Source organism: Ammospiza nelsoni, chromosome 17 (genome assembly GCF_027579445.1).
Source record: "Ammospiza nelsoni isolate bAmmNel1 chromosome 17, bAmmNel1.pri, whole genome shotgun sequence".
In the NCBI taxonomy this organism is placed as follows: domain Eukaryota; kingdom Metazoa; phylum Chordata; class Aves; order Passeriformes; family Passerellidae; genus Ammospiza; species Ammospiza nelsoni.
Genome location: NC_080649.1, coordinates 2,374,027 through 2,388,135, shown reverse-complemented (window position 1 = coordinate 2,388,135; position 14,109 = coordinate 2,374,027). Strand labels below are relative to the sequence as shown.

General features: G+C 66.0%; 2 protein-coding genes across 2 annotated transcripts in view; one reads left to right on the top strand and one right to left on the bottom strand.

Moving 5' to 3' along the window:
• The window catches only part of RAI1 (retinoic acid induced 1), a 37,565-nt gene extending 36,846 nt beyond the window's left edge, over positions 1 to 719 (top strand). The window contains exons 4-5 of the mRNA XM_059484402.1: positions 149 to 198; positions 564 to 719. Of these exons, the coding sequence (XP_059340385.1) occupies positions 149 to 198; positions 564 to 578 (65 nt within the window). The 3' untranslated portion in view covers positions 579 to 719. The remainder of the gene's footprint in view (positions 1 to 148; positions 199 to 563) is intronic.
• A 1,744-nt stretch (positions 720 to 2,463) lies between these two features.
• SREBF1 (sterol regulatory element binding transcription factor 1) lies at positions 2,464 to 12,943 on the bottom strand. Its single transcript, XM_059484403.1, has 19 exons — positions 12,699 to 12,943; positions 9,052 to 9,447; positions 8,756 to 8,925; positions 8,545 to 8,685; positions 8,249 to 8,467; positions 8,049 to 8,163; positions 7,756 to 7,967; positions 7,142 to 7,346; positions 6,426 to 6,610; positions 6,085 to 6,346; positions 5,820 to 5,986; positions 5,569 to 5,737; positions 5,381 to 5,489; positions 5,201 to 5,310; positions 4,977 to 5,109; positions 4,669 to 4,831; positions 4,239 to 4,424; positions 4,052 to 4,163; positions 2,464 to 3,470 (listed from the first exon to the last, which is right to left on the bottom strand). The coding sequence occupies exons 1-19, from the start codon at positions 12,802 to 12,804 to the stop codon at positions 3,247 to 3,249; spliced, it is 3,384 nt and encodes a 1,127-aa protein (XP_059340386.1). The 5' UTR covers positions 12,805 to 12,943; the 3' UTR covers positions 2,464 to 3,246.
• Positions 12,944 to 14,109: the final 1,166 nt, after the last annotated feature.

Sequence of the window (14,109 nt, the reverse complement as noted above, 5' to 3'; positions counted from 1 at the left end):
GCTTGGCTGGCCTCAGCTGAGCCCTTCACACAAATGCTGTGGCTGGTGGGTGGCTGTGGGCTGGGGGCACACTGCATTCCCCCCACTCAGGGGCAGCTGCCTCGCTGTGCAGGCTGTCCCCCTGACACATCCTGTCCTCTCCTCGCAGGCTGCTTATTAACTGAGGAGAGCTTCTCTCTGAGATGTCCCAAACATAAGGTAAGCCAGAGGCCCCTGTGCACCCCCCTACAATGCTCTGCAGCTCCCTGTGGCAGGAGGACCTGCCTTCAGACCCCAAATTCCTGGGGATGCCCATCCTGGATGCTCAGCTCTGCGTGGGCATCACATCCCTGGGGGCATCGGGTGTGCCAGCCACTGGGTGCTGCTGGGTCTGGGACACCCCAGCCGGCTCTGAGGGGTCTTATCCCCTTCCCTGAGTGATGAACAATGGTTGAACCCCTTCTCAAAGCGCTGCGTCCCGGGTGGATGCCCGGTTATTGACAAGGGGGGGGCGATGGGGACAACCCAGGGCCACCCCTGCATCCAACGAGATCCCCGGGCTGACCCCTCCGTTCTCCCCGCAGAGGCAGCCGGTGTAGCGCCCGCGGGCACCCGCCCCGCCGCCAGCGAGGGACCGGCAGAGGAGGCAGCGCCTGGAGCAGAGCGGGGCCGGGCCGGGCCGTACCGGGGACCCCCCGAGCCCGTGAGCGCCCCGGGACCCCCTGAGCCGAGCCCGCTCCGGGGCGGGTGGAGCCAGCGCCGGGTTTTCCCTCCCGCCGGGTCCCGGTAAAACCCGGTCTGGATACGCGGGGCACGGATCGGGATCCCCCACCCGCGATGGCTGCACAGGGGGGCGGGGGGTGTCCGTGTTCGAGGGGGGGTCCCGGCGATGTTGTCTTACTGTGGGGCCGCCGGACCCTCCGTGGGTCCCGGCTCTCAATATCACACTGATCTGATCTGAGATGTTGCCTTCAGCAAACCTCATGGTGTCTGTATATAGTTCAGCGAAGAAGAGGATTAAAAAAAAAAAGATAAAAAAAGACCAAAAAAAAAAAAAAAAAGAGAAAAATGAGAAAAATGAAAAAAAAAAAAAAGGGCAAACAACGGCCTGCTGTTTGAAACACCACTCTGCTTTTTCTGTTTTGTTCTTCCATCTCCTGTTTGCCCACACCCAGGGTGCTGGGGGGATAAGGGTGCTTGGCCAGGCTGGTGGCACCCACCGGGCTGCCCCTGCCCCGCTCCCAAACCCCAAACCCTGACTCATTGCACCCCTACCCTCCCACTCCATGCGGCGCTGGCACTGCTGGGCTGGGGACACCCGGTCCTGCTGTCCAGGACCCCCCAAAACCCACCCTGCTGCCTGTGCTTGGCCTCACCAGCACCCCTTCTGTGGCTCCTCTCGTGGGGGCTCTGCTCCCTGTGCTTGTGCTGAACCCCACAGCTCTGTGTGCTGAACCGGAGGAGGAGGAGGAGGAGGCATTTGCTTCCTCCCTCCACCTGGGCCTGGCTCACCCCTCACTGCCCTGGGTTTGCTCAACTCTCTCGACTTTTGCTTCGTGGCCACCTCAGTGGAGCTGGGGGACTGCCCAACACTTTGGTGACCCCTGCCCACGTCCCCAGGCTCCACAGCCCATCTCTGTGTCACCCTGACACAGGTAGCAACCAGCCCAGGGTGACCCAGCTCCAAATCTCATCCTACAAATAGCCCCGGGCTGTCCCCCATTCTCTGCAGCATCCTGCAAAGGGGGGCACGCTGCTGGTCCCATCCATGTCCCCACAGAGCCAGCGCCCCGTGTCCCCACACCTCTTGTGTCCCCTCCATCCCACCCACCCCAAGGTTTGCTGGCCACACAATGTCTGTTGTTTCAGCAGCTGCCTTGGACACAGGAGTGAAAAACTAAAAAAAGGAGGTGAGAAAAAAAAAATTAAAAAGGGAGAAATAATAATAATAAAAAAAATTAATTTAAAGAAGAAAAAAAAAATCCCGTGTCCTTGGCAGTGTTGCCTGAAATCTGGCTATTTTTAGTGACATCTTGTACATATGACTGTAAAATGGTAAACCGTGTGTATTATATATTGCCTCATTATATAGTGTATATATATGTATACATATACATATATATAATATATATGAAGACTGTAAATGTTAAGACTAGTGTTCTTATTAGTATATTGCTTCACACTGAAGATTGTGTGTAACAAGCTGTTTCTAAAAGATGTTTATTTTCCTTAAGAGTAAAAAAACAGGTCATTGCATTCAGAGCGTCAATAAAGATACAACGATTGTTTTGGAAGTACGTGGCGCCCTGCTCGTGGCCTCTCTTTATCCTTGGGGGGCTGCTGGGGTCCCCCCCGGGCTGTGACAGCACCCCTGGGACACCACGGGGTAAAGAGGGGGTGTTTGGGGTCCCTCAGCACCCAGTGTGCCCCACCCCCTGCCCCCCACTTTTGGTGCCAGTCCCCCTCCAATCCAGCACACACCAGTATAAATAATCAGCTTTAATTGTCTGTACAAAACTCTCCAGCTATGAAAATACCGTTTAAAAAGGGAAAAGGGGAGTGGGGGGAGGCCAGGGGAGGGGTCTATGTACAAGAGGGGGTGAAGCAAGGACACAGGGGCGCCCACCAGCCCCCCAGGAGCCCCGTGCCACCCTGCCAGCCCTTCTCCCAAAGCCTGTCCGTGTTCGGGGGGGTGGCAGCTCTTAATGGGGAGGAGGGGATCAGTGCTGGGGGGTCGGGGGTGGGCCGGGGTCCCCTCTTGCCTGCCGTGGGCCTGGCTGGGCAGGGGGCACTCTCCGCTGCCAGGGGTAAGCCAACCCCAAACCCAGGGGGTCCTGCAGCAGGGGGACCCTCGGGGGGCCGGGCAGACCCCGGGGTGGGCACGGAGGGGCACAGGTGGCACGGGGGGGGTGCGGGTGGCTCTGGGTGGGGGCGGGTGGCACCGGGGGTCGCTGCCGCGCCGCGGTGCCCTGCAATACCGCGACAGTGTCACTAGAGGGCGCCACGGGCCGTCCCCACGCGGGCTGGGGACACGGGCACGGCCGGGGGGGGCGGGGGGAGCCCACCCTGGGTACCCCCGTGGGGCTGCGACCCCCACCCCGCACCCCTTCGCCCGCCAGGCACCACCCGACCCCTCCCCACGCACCCCTTCACCCCCCAAAGCGCTGCCTAACATCACCCTGCGGGGAAACTGAGGCACGGCCTCCCGCCGCCCCGCATTCCGCACCCACGGCGGGTGGCGGGGGGGGCTGGCGGCCCCTTCCCCACCTATCCCGACGTGACGGTGGTGCCGCTGCCCAGCTTGATGATCATCTGCTGGCAGTCGTGCAGCGTGCGGCGGTCGCCCAGCTTGTCCAGCGTGCGGGCGGCCTCGGCCAGCATCCCCACGCGCTGGCCCGGGCCCGCCAGGAAGCTGGGCGGGAGGTAGCAGCAGGCCAGCAGCAGCGCCTCGGCGTGCTCCCGCGCCGTGGGGTGGCTTTCTGGCTCGCCAGCTGCAGGGGACAGAGCCCAGGTCAGCACTGAAGGCACTGAATAAATCTCGGGGGGATTGCACGGGGATGGGGTTATTGGTGCCACCATCAATGGAGGGGCTGGGAGCTCGCGTGGCCCAGCTCTTGGGGTGCTGCGGGTGGGGTGTCCCACCCCCTGACCCACCATCTGGGGGCTGGAGTGCTGCAGGTGGGAAAGGGGTGTCCCACCCTATGTCTCACCCCACATCCCATCATCCATGGATGCTGTGGGTGCAGAATGGGGTTTCCCATTCCCCAGCGCTTGCGGGGGCTGCTGTAGGTGTGGAGCAGTGTCCCCTACACCATTTCCTGTCCTCCAAGGTGGTGACAAAGGTATCCCGCCCCATGTCCCTCCACCCAACGTGCTGGGGTGCCGTGGGTGCACAGCGATGTGTCCCATCCATGTCCCACCACATATCTCACACCCTGGGCTGCTGGGGTGCTGCAGGTGAGGAGCGAGGTGTCCCATCCCGTGTCCCACCCTGTGTCCCACTCCATGTCCCAGCCTGTGTCCCATCCCATGTCCCACGCCGTGCCCACCCCATGTCCCACCCCGTGCCCACCTGTTTTGCTGCCCTGCACCCCCCTCCTCCGCAGGCTGCGGTCCAGCAGCTGGTGGGTGCGCGTGGGGCTGGCCCGGGCCATCAGCCTGGCCGTGGCTTCGTGCAGGAACACCTGGATGGGGGGACAGTGAGCACAGGCAGGCGCAGGGCGCCGGGGCACGCAGCAGGGGACAGGAGGGGGGCTCACCCGGCGCATGGCGGGCCGCAGGGTCTGTGCCAGGCGCCGCAGGCTGCTCAGGTCCTGCTGGAAGCCGCGGAGCTCCAGGGCGGACGCCTGGTAGAGGCAGCTGCGCTGCTGGCTCGCCCCCATCTGCTGCTGCCACAGGTTGGTGCGGGTGACCAGCAGCAGGTCACAGAGCAGGAGCTGCACCGCCTGCGGGGACAAAGGGAGCGGGGTGAGCACGGGGTGGGACAGACAGACGGACGGGGGGTGCCAGGGAGGTGGCTGCGGGCAGGCGCTGCTGCGCGGGACCCCCGCCGGGCTGCATGGCAGGGGCATTGCACTCCCAGTCTGACACATGCAATGCAACTACAATGCACCCCCGCGAGGGTCGGGGGCACCTCCCGCCAGGGCTGGGGGGCTGGCGGCCGCCTGGTCCCTCCCCAGCCCGGCTCACCTTGTCGATGGTGCCCTTGGGGGGGCTGCCCAGCTCCAGGCTCTCCCGCAGGCAGCTGCTGGCCTTCTCACAGTGGCCCAGGGTGGCCTGGCTCCCGTCCTGTTTGCTCAGCAAGGCACGGACAGCTCGGAAAGAGTGCAGGGCAGCGCGGGGAAGGGGCTTCCTGCAAGGTGAAGGGGGCATGGTGAGCTCCTTCCTCAACACACACCAGGTGCTCCAAGTGTGTTCAGCGAGGCCATGCCAGTCCAACGGGGATGGGAGACATGCAATGAGGTGCCACCCTTGTCCCCAATGTCCCCAGCACTCACTCAGAGCTCTGCAGTGCCCGGGGCATGGTCTCCACCAGTGGGTAGAGGCGCTCAGCCCCCTCCTCATCTCCCTGCAGCCAGTGGATAACGATGCCAATGAAGGACGCCCACCACTTGGACACGGGGTCGGTGCCTGCAGGGTGGGAGAGACACAGGAGCAGGGTGTCTGCACTCCCACGGCCCCCCACATGAAGTGACCCCAGTGGGGGACACGCCAGCCTCACCTGTGACAGCCGCCAAGCCGGAGGTGATGGAGGGTGTGGGGCCAGGTGTGCCACTGACATCCGAGCAGCCGTTGAGCAGCTGGAGGTACTCGAGGGCATCGGAGAAGCGCCTGTGAAAGGGGCTGTGAGGGGGCTGCCCCCATGGAAGGCAGGGGAGAAGGTGCCCAGCCCAGCACTCACCCCTCTCCCTGGGCAGTGGGACGGCCGGGCTCAGGCATGGCCACGCAGCACAGAGCCTTCTCCAGGAGGTGCTCACGGAACAGCTGGGTCACCTGGGCCAGCGGGTCCACTGGGGCACAGAGATGGGGTCAGCAGGTACACCACACCCCAAAACAGGGGGTGCGGGGGGTTTGGGAGCTTGGGGTCACCTGGGTTACCAGCGGAGCTGTAGATGGTTTCCCTGGGGACACCCTTGACCGCCCAGTCCCCATCAACAAAGAAGCGATGACCCAAGGGGTGGCAGAGCCACTGCATGGCAGGGGGCACAGCCCCACCATGGGACAGGGCCACACGCCGGGCGCTGCAGAGGAAGGGACGCTGTGGGGAGAGCAGGAGGTCAGGAAGGACCTGAGATTCAATCCCAGGGGACACAGGGGACACCCCAGTGCCCCACACTCACCGCCAGGAAGTGGAAGCAGCGATGCAGGCTGGCCTTGATCCGCAGGGCAGCCGCCACATAGATCTCAGCCAGCGCTGCCACGGAGATGGCATCACCGGCGCACTCAGCCAGGTTGACAGCGCTCAGTGCCAGGTTGATGGCCAGCAGGTGTCCCCCAGCCTGCTTCCCTACAGGAATGGGGACAGGGGGCTCAGCCATGGGGTTAGGGGTTTGTGAGGACACACACAGGGGTCCCGTCCCTCAGCGCCACAGCACAGGGCCGTACCGGCGAGGTGCAGCTGGTGCAGGCGGTGATAAGCCATGGCAGCGTCGCGGGCGCTCTGGCGGACGTGGGCAGGGGGCGGGGGGTCCGGGCGCAGCCCCCCGGCGCGGGCAGCCAGCCAGCGACCCACCCAGAGGCGCTGGAGCAGGTGGCGCAGCAGGGTCCAGAGCAGGCTGCAGGCCAGGTCCCCGTGGGACGCCGGCAGCGGCCGCCCCAGCGCCCCGAGCGCCGTGCGCAGGTGCTGGGCCCCCTGCGCGAAGTCTCCCTGCACCAGAGACACGGGGTCAGCGTGGGCAGGAGCAGGGACAGGGCAGGACAGGGGACACGGGGCTCATGGGACATACCCGGTCGAGGTCGAGGTCGGCCTGCCGGCGGTGCCGCCAGAAGAGGATGGAGGGCTCGGAGTGCGGGCGCGTGACGGGCTCCCCGCAGACGAACAGCCGCACCACCGCGCCCAGCACCAGCGCCACGTTCAGGGCCCAGAAGGCCAGTGTGGGCCACAGCCACTGCGTCCACCCCCATGCGTCCTCTGTGCAGGGATGGGGTCAGCAACACCCCGCCAGTGCTGCCCTGTGCCCACCCCAGGGTCTCCATCCAGTGGCCCTCATCCCACGTCCACCAAAGAGCCTCCACCCAGTTGTGTCCACCCCGACAGATTCCACCCCGATGGTCTCTGCCTCACACACACCCCAGGATATCCATTCTGGTGGCCTTCACCCTGTGCCCATCCCAGCAACATCCACCCAATGGCCTCTGCCCCATGTCCATCCCAATCATCTCCCATCTCAGACCTACACTGGGACTCCGCTCCTGATGGCCTTCACCCCTGTCCACCATGATCACCTCCACTGTGACAGTCACCACTCTGATGCGCCCATCCCTCATGCCAACCCCAACAGCCTCGAGCCAGGTAGCTCCTACCATACACCCACCCCAACATCCTGCCCCTTGATGTCTTCACCTCAACAGCCTCTAGCCCTTGCCCACCCTGACAGCCTCCATCCCACACCCATCCCAACAACCTCCATCCCAATGTCCCCCACCCCACACCAGAGCTTACCCAGAGTGCCAGACTGAGCCATGATGCTCCTGCCAGGACCAGCGGTGTCCTGGCTCCTCAAGGGGGCTGGGGAGGCAGAACCCCGGAGCAGGGAGGCCAGGGGGTTGAAGGAGAGGCAGAGGAAGACGAAGGCGCAGAGGGCCATGCGCGAGCGGTCCAGCATTCCCTGGCTGCTGGGCGAGGGGGGTGGCTGCTCCTGCTTCACCTGCACGGGCAGAGCTGCTGTGAGCCTGGGACACGGGCATGGGCATGGGGTGGCGGGCACAGGCATGGGATATAGGGCATGGGATACATGGCAAGGAATATAGGGTGTGGTGATGGGGGACAGGCATGGGATATAGGGCATGGGATATAGGGCAGGGTGATGAGGCACAGGCTGGAGTACAGGGGCATGGATTTCAGGGTATAGGCATGGGGCACAGAGCACATTTTAAGGTAGAACAAAACTGCATCCACACCCAGCCCTAAATCATGTGAGGAGCAGCCTCAGAGAACAAGACCAGGGCTCTCAGCTCTTTCCCCATCTGGTACACTTTGCCCTGGGCACCTCCTATGTGAAGCAGCAGATCCTCTGCCCCACCCAGGGCAGGGAGATCCCCCCAGCCCTCCCTCACCTTGCCATGGGCACAGAGGGGGCTCTCAGGCTCTGAGTCGCTGCTGCTGTTGCTGCTGCCCCCGCTGAGTGACAGTGGGCTGCTGTGGGATGGCGAGCCCACGTCTGAGGGCGGCGGTGTCAGCATCTCCATCACCTCTGCCTTCACCACCTCCATGGGGGCCTCTGCCTTGGCCCCCCGGCTGCTGTGGGTCCCCACGTCCTTCACAGGCTCTGCAGGAAGCAGAGTAAGCTGACAGCTGCCTGGGGGCACGGAGCCGAGCCCCCCACCCCAGGAGCTGCCCTTCCACTCACGGTTCTTCTGCATGGCCATCTTCAGGGCGAGGTTCTCCTGCTTCAGCTTCTGGTTGCTCTGCTGCAGGAAGCGGATGTACTCGATAGCCTTCCTCAGGATCGCCGACTTGTTGAGCTGCCAGTGACCGGAACAGTTCAACTCAAATTCCAGGCAAACCCTCCCCATTACCCAGCCCTGCCCCACCAAGCCCTGCTCCCACCTTGGCCTCGGTGCCCACCACCAGGTCCTTGAGCTCCACGATCTTGTCGTTGATGGAGGAGCGGTAGCGCTTCTCGATGGCGTTGTGGGCCGTGCGCTTCTCTCCGCGGCTCTGCAGCAGCGCCGGCTTCCCGCTGGGCGCCAGCCGGTTGATGGGCAGCTTCTCTGCATCCACCACCAGCGGCACCGTGGCCAGGATGGTCCCTCCGCTCACCAGCGCCTGCAGGGTGCAGGGTGGGGTCAGGGATGCTCCTGGAGCTTCTCCCCACCTCACAGCGCCCTGATGGTGGCACCTACCGGCACCTGGAGCGGCGTGGCCGAGCCGCTGCCGCTGGTGGCCAGGGAGGCGATGGTGGAAGTCTTGGCGCTGCTGGTGTCTGTCTTGACGGCCGTGAGCAGCAGGGAGTCAGCCTTGATGAAGTGGGGCTGCAGGAGAACCTGAGGGGCAGGGGGGGTCAGCGGGGCTCTGGGGGCCCCCCGGACCCCCCAGCCCTGGCGCTGGGCTTACCGGCACTGACTGGATCTGAGGTGACACAGCCGGGGTGCTGGGGGCAGCGGGGGCCAGGAGCTGCTGGGGTGCCACGTTCTGCACGGGGCCGGGCACTGTCACGGGCTGGCTGGGTTGTGGGGTGGGCAGAGGGCTTGGCAGGGTCTGCCCCGCACTGCCAGGCTGCACAGCTGGGCATGGAGCAGAGGAGAGCGTTAAGAGAGACCCTGGCACCAGCCCACCCCACACAGCCCCATCCTGCAGCAACACCTTCACCCCGGGAGCCCCCATCCCCTCCCTGCACCCCAAATGCTCACCTGAGAAGCTGTGCTGGTTCTGGTAGCCCACCATGGGCTGGGCAGTGAAGGGGCTGGGGGAGGCAGGGACGAAGCTGGGGGCCAGCATGACACCGGGCTGGGGCTGGGGCTGGCTCTGGCTGCTGGGCACCACCGACGGCTCCTCCTTGACGCCCAGGGCGGGCGCGGGCAGCAGCGGGGCCGGGGGCGGCGGGGTGAAGGTGCCTATGCCGGGGGGCCCCGCGAAGGCGCCGCCGGAGGGGGCGGCGGGGGGCGCCTTGCTGGGGCCCAGGAAGGTGCTGAGGGTGCCCGGAGCGGAGGGAAGCCCCGGGGGCACGGCGCTGTCCGGGGCACTGAACGGGGAGTCGAACAGCCCCGAGAAGTCATTGTCCGGCGTGTTGATCAGCTGCAGCATGTCTGTAAAACACACCCCCGGTGCCGTCAGGTGCTGCCCCGCACCGCCCAAGGCGGGCTTGGGCTGGCCCCGTCCTGCCCTCCCCGCAGTGTAGCGTTTAGGGGACAGATCCCCATAATCCAGAGGCAAAATTCCCTGAGAGCCATGAATCTGCTGTGCCCTGTTCCTCTCAGCCTCCCACCCATCCCATTGGGGAAACTGAGGCACGGCGCTCAAAAGGGGGTGCCAGGGCTTGGCCAACAGCAGTCAGCGTTTTTCAGCCTGGTCTGGGAGCGGCAGGGCACATCTCAGCGTGTCTCTGATATTGAGGGGGGCTTCTGCCAGCTCATTCATTCATTTATTCTGTCCTGGGAACCCCGAGAATGCCCAGATCAGCGGGAGGGGGGTGCCCAGGCTGGGACAGCGGGGTGGCACCCCCGGGATGTGCCAGACCCCAGTGCCAGCTGTGTTTGATCACAGCAACCCTCGGGAGGGCAGCTGGGCAAGCACAGGGCTAAAATGGCCTGGGCGGGGGTCTCTCCCATCAATGGCACCTCGGGGTCTCTGTGACACCTCCGCTGAGGTGGCCTGGGATGCTCCCACCATGTCGCCATCGCGGTACCCCCGGCACATCCCGTTGGGAGCACACAGACCCCAGCACACCCCACACTCCGGTACCCCCGGGCTCATCACCCCCCTGCACGCACAGACCCCGGGGTACCCCCAGGGCACCCCCACACACACACACCCCCGGGGATGTCCCCACCGAGCCACAGAGCCCCCGCACACCGCCCTCCTCCCCATGGGCTGCAGCCTCCGAGAGAACCGCGCCTGTGACCCCGCCACACGAGGAGGAGGAGGAGGAGGCTGGAGAGGCGGGGGTACCTTCAAAGGTGCACTCCATGGAGGTGGGAGCCGAGGGGTCCCCGGCAGGAGGCGGCAGCCCCCGCTCAGCCCCGTGCCCGGCAGCGGAGAGGCCCCGGGATATTTTAAAGCCATGTTCTCGCCTCCTCCCGGCGCCCTCCCCGCGCTGCCCGCGCCAGGGCTGGAGCGCGGCCGGGGATGGGGTGATGCGACTCCGCCAATCGCCGCCTGCGCGCCCGCCGGCCGCCCCCGGACAGCCCCGGCGCCCAAGGTGAGCCCGGCAGCGCCGGGTTACTGGCGGGCACTCGCCGTCAGCCGCCCGCGGTTACTCGGGGTCACCCCTGCGTTACCCCCTGTGCCCCATCGCCCCCTCCCCAGCGCGGTGTGACCCCCGCAATTCATTGCCCAGGGGTCACCCCTGCGTTACCCCCTGTGCCCCATTGCCCCCTCCCCAACCCCGCACTCATTGCCCAGGGGTCACCCCGCACTGATCGGGGTCTGCACACAGCATTGTTACACCCCAAAACCCACCCAGCCCTCGGCATCCCGCCCTGTGCAGGTGGGTGTGCTTCCGGGGGGCTCCCAGCCCCCCCCGCCACTCAGAGACCCCCATCCTCTCCCCAAGGCTCCCTCGTGGTGCAGAGCAAAGTGTGGGGTTGCAGAGAGGGGCTGCTCCTTCCTGTCCCCCCCCCTGCTTCCCATTGCCCAGCCTGGCACACTCCTGGCACCTTCCAGGTGTTTCTATCCTGTGGCACCGCTGCCACCCACGCCACCAGCAGGACAATGGGCACCCACCAGGGCCACCGTGGGAAGCTGTGGGGCAGACCCACTCGTTTGTGGGTCCTAGCAGGCCCCAGCAGGCTCAGGGCACTCACCCATGGGCACACATCCCACATCACCCTGGGGTCGGTACAGGGATGAGGGACAAGCTGTGGCCAGCCAGGGACAGGTGACAAACCCACTCTGGGGAGCTGTGGGGTGCGAGGTGGCCCAGCTGGCTGTGATACAAAGGAGCGTGGCAAAACCCCACAGTGGGGAAACCTCATCCCGTACGGCAGCGCTCAGCCCTGGCACAGCTCCTGCTTCCCTGCCCACGCCAAAACCTCGCCAAGAAAAGCAGGTGGCACCTGGATCTGCTTTGATCCACCCCGGCTGCCACTGCGATCAACCTGCAGACCTGGGATGGCATCTCCACCCCGGGTCTTGGGGGAGAGACCACCACGGACCACCCAGGGCCAGGGGCTGGAAGTCCCGTGCCCGCCTTGCTGCTGCTCCACCGGCCCTGCTGGATGGTGTGGATCCACAGAGCTGGTGGAGCACGTGGCAAAGGTGGGTGCAGGGCTTGCCGGGAGCTGGGATCCCCAATTTTTTGAGATCCCAAGTTTTTTGAGATCCCCGATTTTTGGGATCCCCAGTTTTTTGCTAAAGCCTTGGAAGCACTGAACTCAGCACACGTGGTGCTATTGCCATGATGGTGGGAAGCGGGTCTCTTTGAGGAAGGTGTCCCTTTGGGAAGCGGGCTCCCTCCGGGAATGGTTCCCTGGGCTCATGCCCATCTCACGGAGCCCGGAGCGGCGGGGAGGGGGGTGCCTGGTGGCGGTGCCAGCCCCCAGAGCCGCCCATCCCAGCCCCCGCCGGTTGGATGGGTTGGATGGGAGAGCCCCGGAGCCCTGGAGGGAACGACCGAGAGTAACCCCGCTGGTGACGTCACGGAGGGGCGGGGCCACCGGCGGCACGATGCTGTGACCGGGAACGGGGGGATCGTCGGGGCTGTCCCGGTAGCGGCACCTCCATCCCGGGGGTCCCGGGGTCCCGTGTGCCCCCACGCCGAGCCCCCCGCTCTGCAGCGGCCCCGGTAACGGGGCCAGAGCGGTTCTGCACCGGCTCCGCGCTCCCGCAGCTCGGTGTGCCCGCTCCCCACGCCGGGCCCGGCACCGAGCCCGCTCCACCGGCCGTGCACCGAGTCCTGGTTGTGCACCGGTCCCGCTGTCCCGGCCAAACGCCGGTACCAAGTTCCCTGACCGTGCACCGAGCCCGGACCCCCCGGGCACGGCCATGCACCGAGCGCGCCCGCCCATTCACCGAGCCCCGGTTACACCCCCAGCCCGGTACCGGGCACGCACCGAGCCCCGGCCATGCCTCCAGCTCGGTCCTGACCTTGCACCGAGCCTGGTGACACCCCCAGCGCGGTCCCGGCGGGCCCCAAGCCCCGCTCATCCCCCCAGCCATGTCCCGACCGCGCTCCGAGAGCCGGTACCGCACCGTGCCCAGCCCCGGCCGCGCACCGAGCCCCGGGACTGCACCGGGCCCGCAGCCCCGCCGCGCACCGAGCCCCGGTTATGCCCCCGGCCCGGTCCCGGTCATGCCCCGAGCCCCGACCCCGCCGGGCCCCGGCCCCGCCGCTCCGCACCGTCGATGTCGCTGAGCAGGGCCGTGTCGATGTCGCTGGCCCCGGAGAGGCCGAGGGTCGGTGCCAGCCCCTCCAGGGCCGCGTCGTCGAAGGCGAGAGCGCTCATCCCGGCGGCTCCGGCGGCTCTCGGTGTCTCCGGTGTCTCCGGCGGCTCGGGCGGCTCAGGGGTGGCGGGGCCGCCCGCCCGCCATGGCCGCGCTGGCCCGGGCACAGCACCACGGCTTCGAGCCGCCAAGTTGCTCCCGCGAACCGTGCCCGGAGCTGCCACCGGGCGGGGAGGGCGGCGGGGATGGATGGAGGCGGGGCCGCCGCCGTGTCCCGCCCCGCGCCGCCTCCCCGCGCCGCCCGCCGCACCGGGACCCCCGGCGGCACCGAGCGGGGACCCTCGGGACACCGGGCACGGACCCCGCGGCACCGGGCTGGGTGCTGGGAGCGGGGCTGGGAGCAGCGCAGGCTGCGACCCCCGAGCAGGACACCGTCCTCAGGGGATGTCACTGACCCCAGGGGATGTCACCAAGCCCCGGGGATGTCACCGACCCCTGGGGATGTCATTGACCCCAGGGGATGGGCACCGAGCCCGAGGAACAGACACTGAGCCCGGGAAAAGCATCGATCCCTGGGGTTGTCAATGAGACCTGGGGACGTCATTCACTCCTGGGGACTGGCAGCCACCCCTGGGGACAGGCACCAAACCCTAAGGACAGGCACCAAACCCCTGGCTCCGCTCTGAACACCTGGGCTGGGCACGGAGGCCCCTCAGTCCCAGCCGGGGCACGCAGGGAGCAGCTCGGGGAGCCCGTGGGGACAGGTGGTGGCCGTGGCTGCAGAAGCCTCTCTGCACGTCGGGTGCCACGTGCCAGGGCGAGGCTGGGCCTCTGAACCAACCCTTCAAGGGCCCTGGGCCTTCCCTGTGCCAGCTGCTGGGCTCAGAGCATGTCCCACCTGTGCTGCCCACCCATGGCATGGCCCAGGGTGGGAGAAGCTGTCACCCCCCCGGTTAGGGACACACCAGTGCTGCCCTGTGAGCCTCAGCTGAGCCCATGCACCCTCCTGGGGACCATCAATTGTGGGATCCAGGAAAAATTGGTGCCATTGGGATCAGGGCTGTGGCTGCTGCCCAAGCGTGGTAGGTCTCAGTGTGGGAGTCTCATGCCAGGAAAATGCCGTGCCCTGTGCCCTGCAGGGCTCCATGGTCTGTCCTGCTGCTGGGATTCATTTAGGAATAGAAAATGTGCTGCAACATCAGCTCTCTGGAAGTTTGCCTCCTCCTCTTCTGTGCCACCAAGCACAATCTGAGGCTACCTGGGAATTCATTAAACCTGGCTACAACTTAGACACTTCCCTTCGGCCTTACTGGTTCCCACTTGGTGGCACGGCAGGCACCCCTCTGCAAAACAGGGACCCCCTGTGT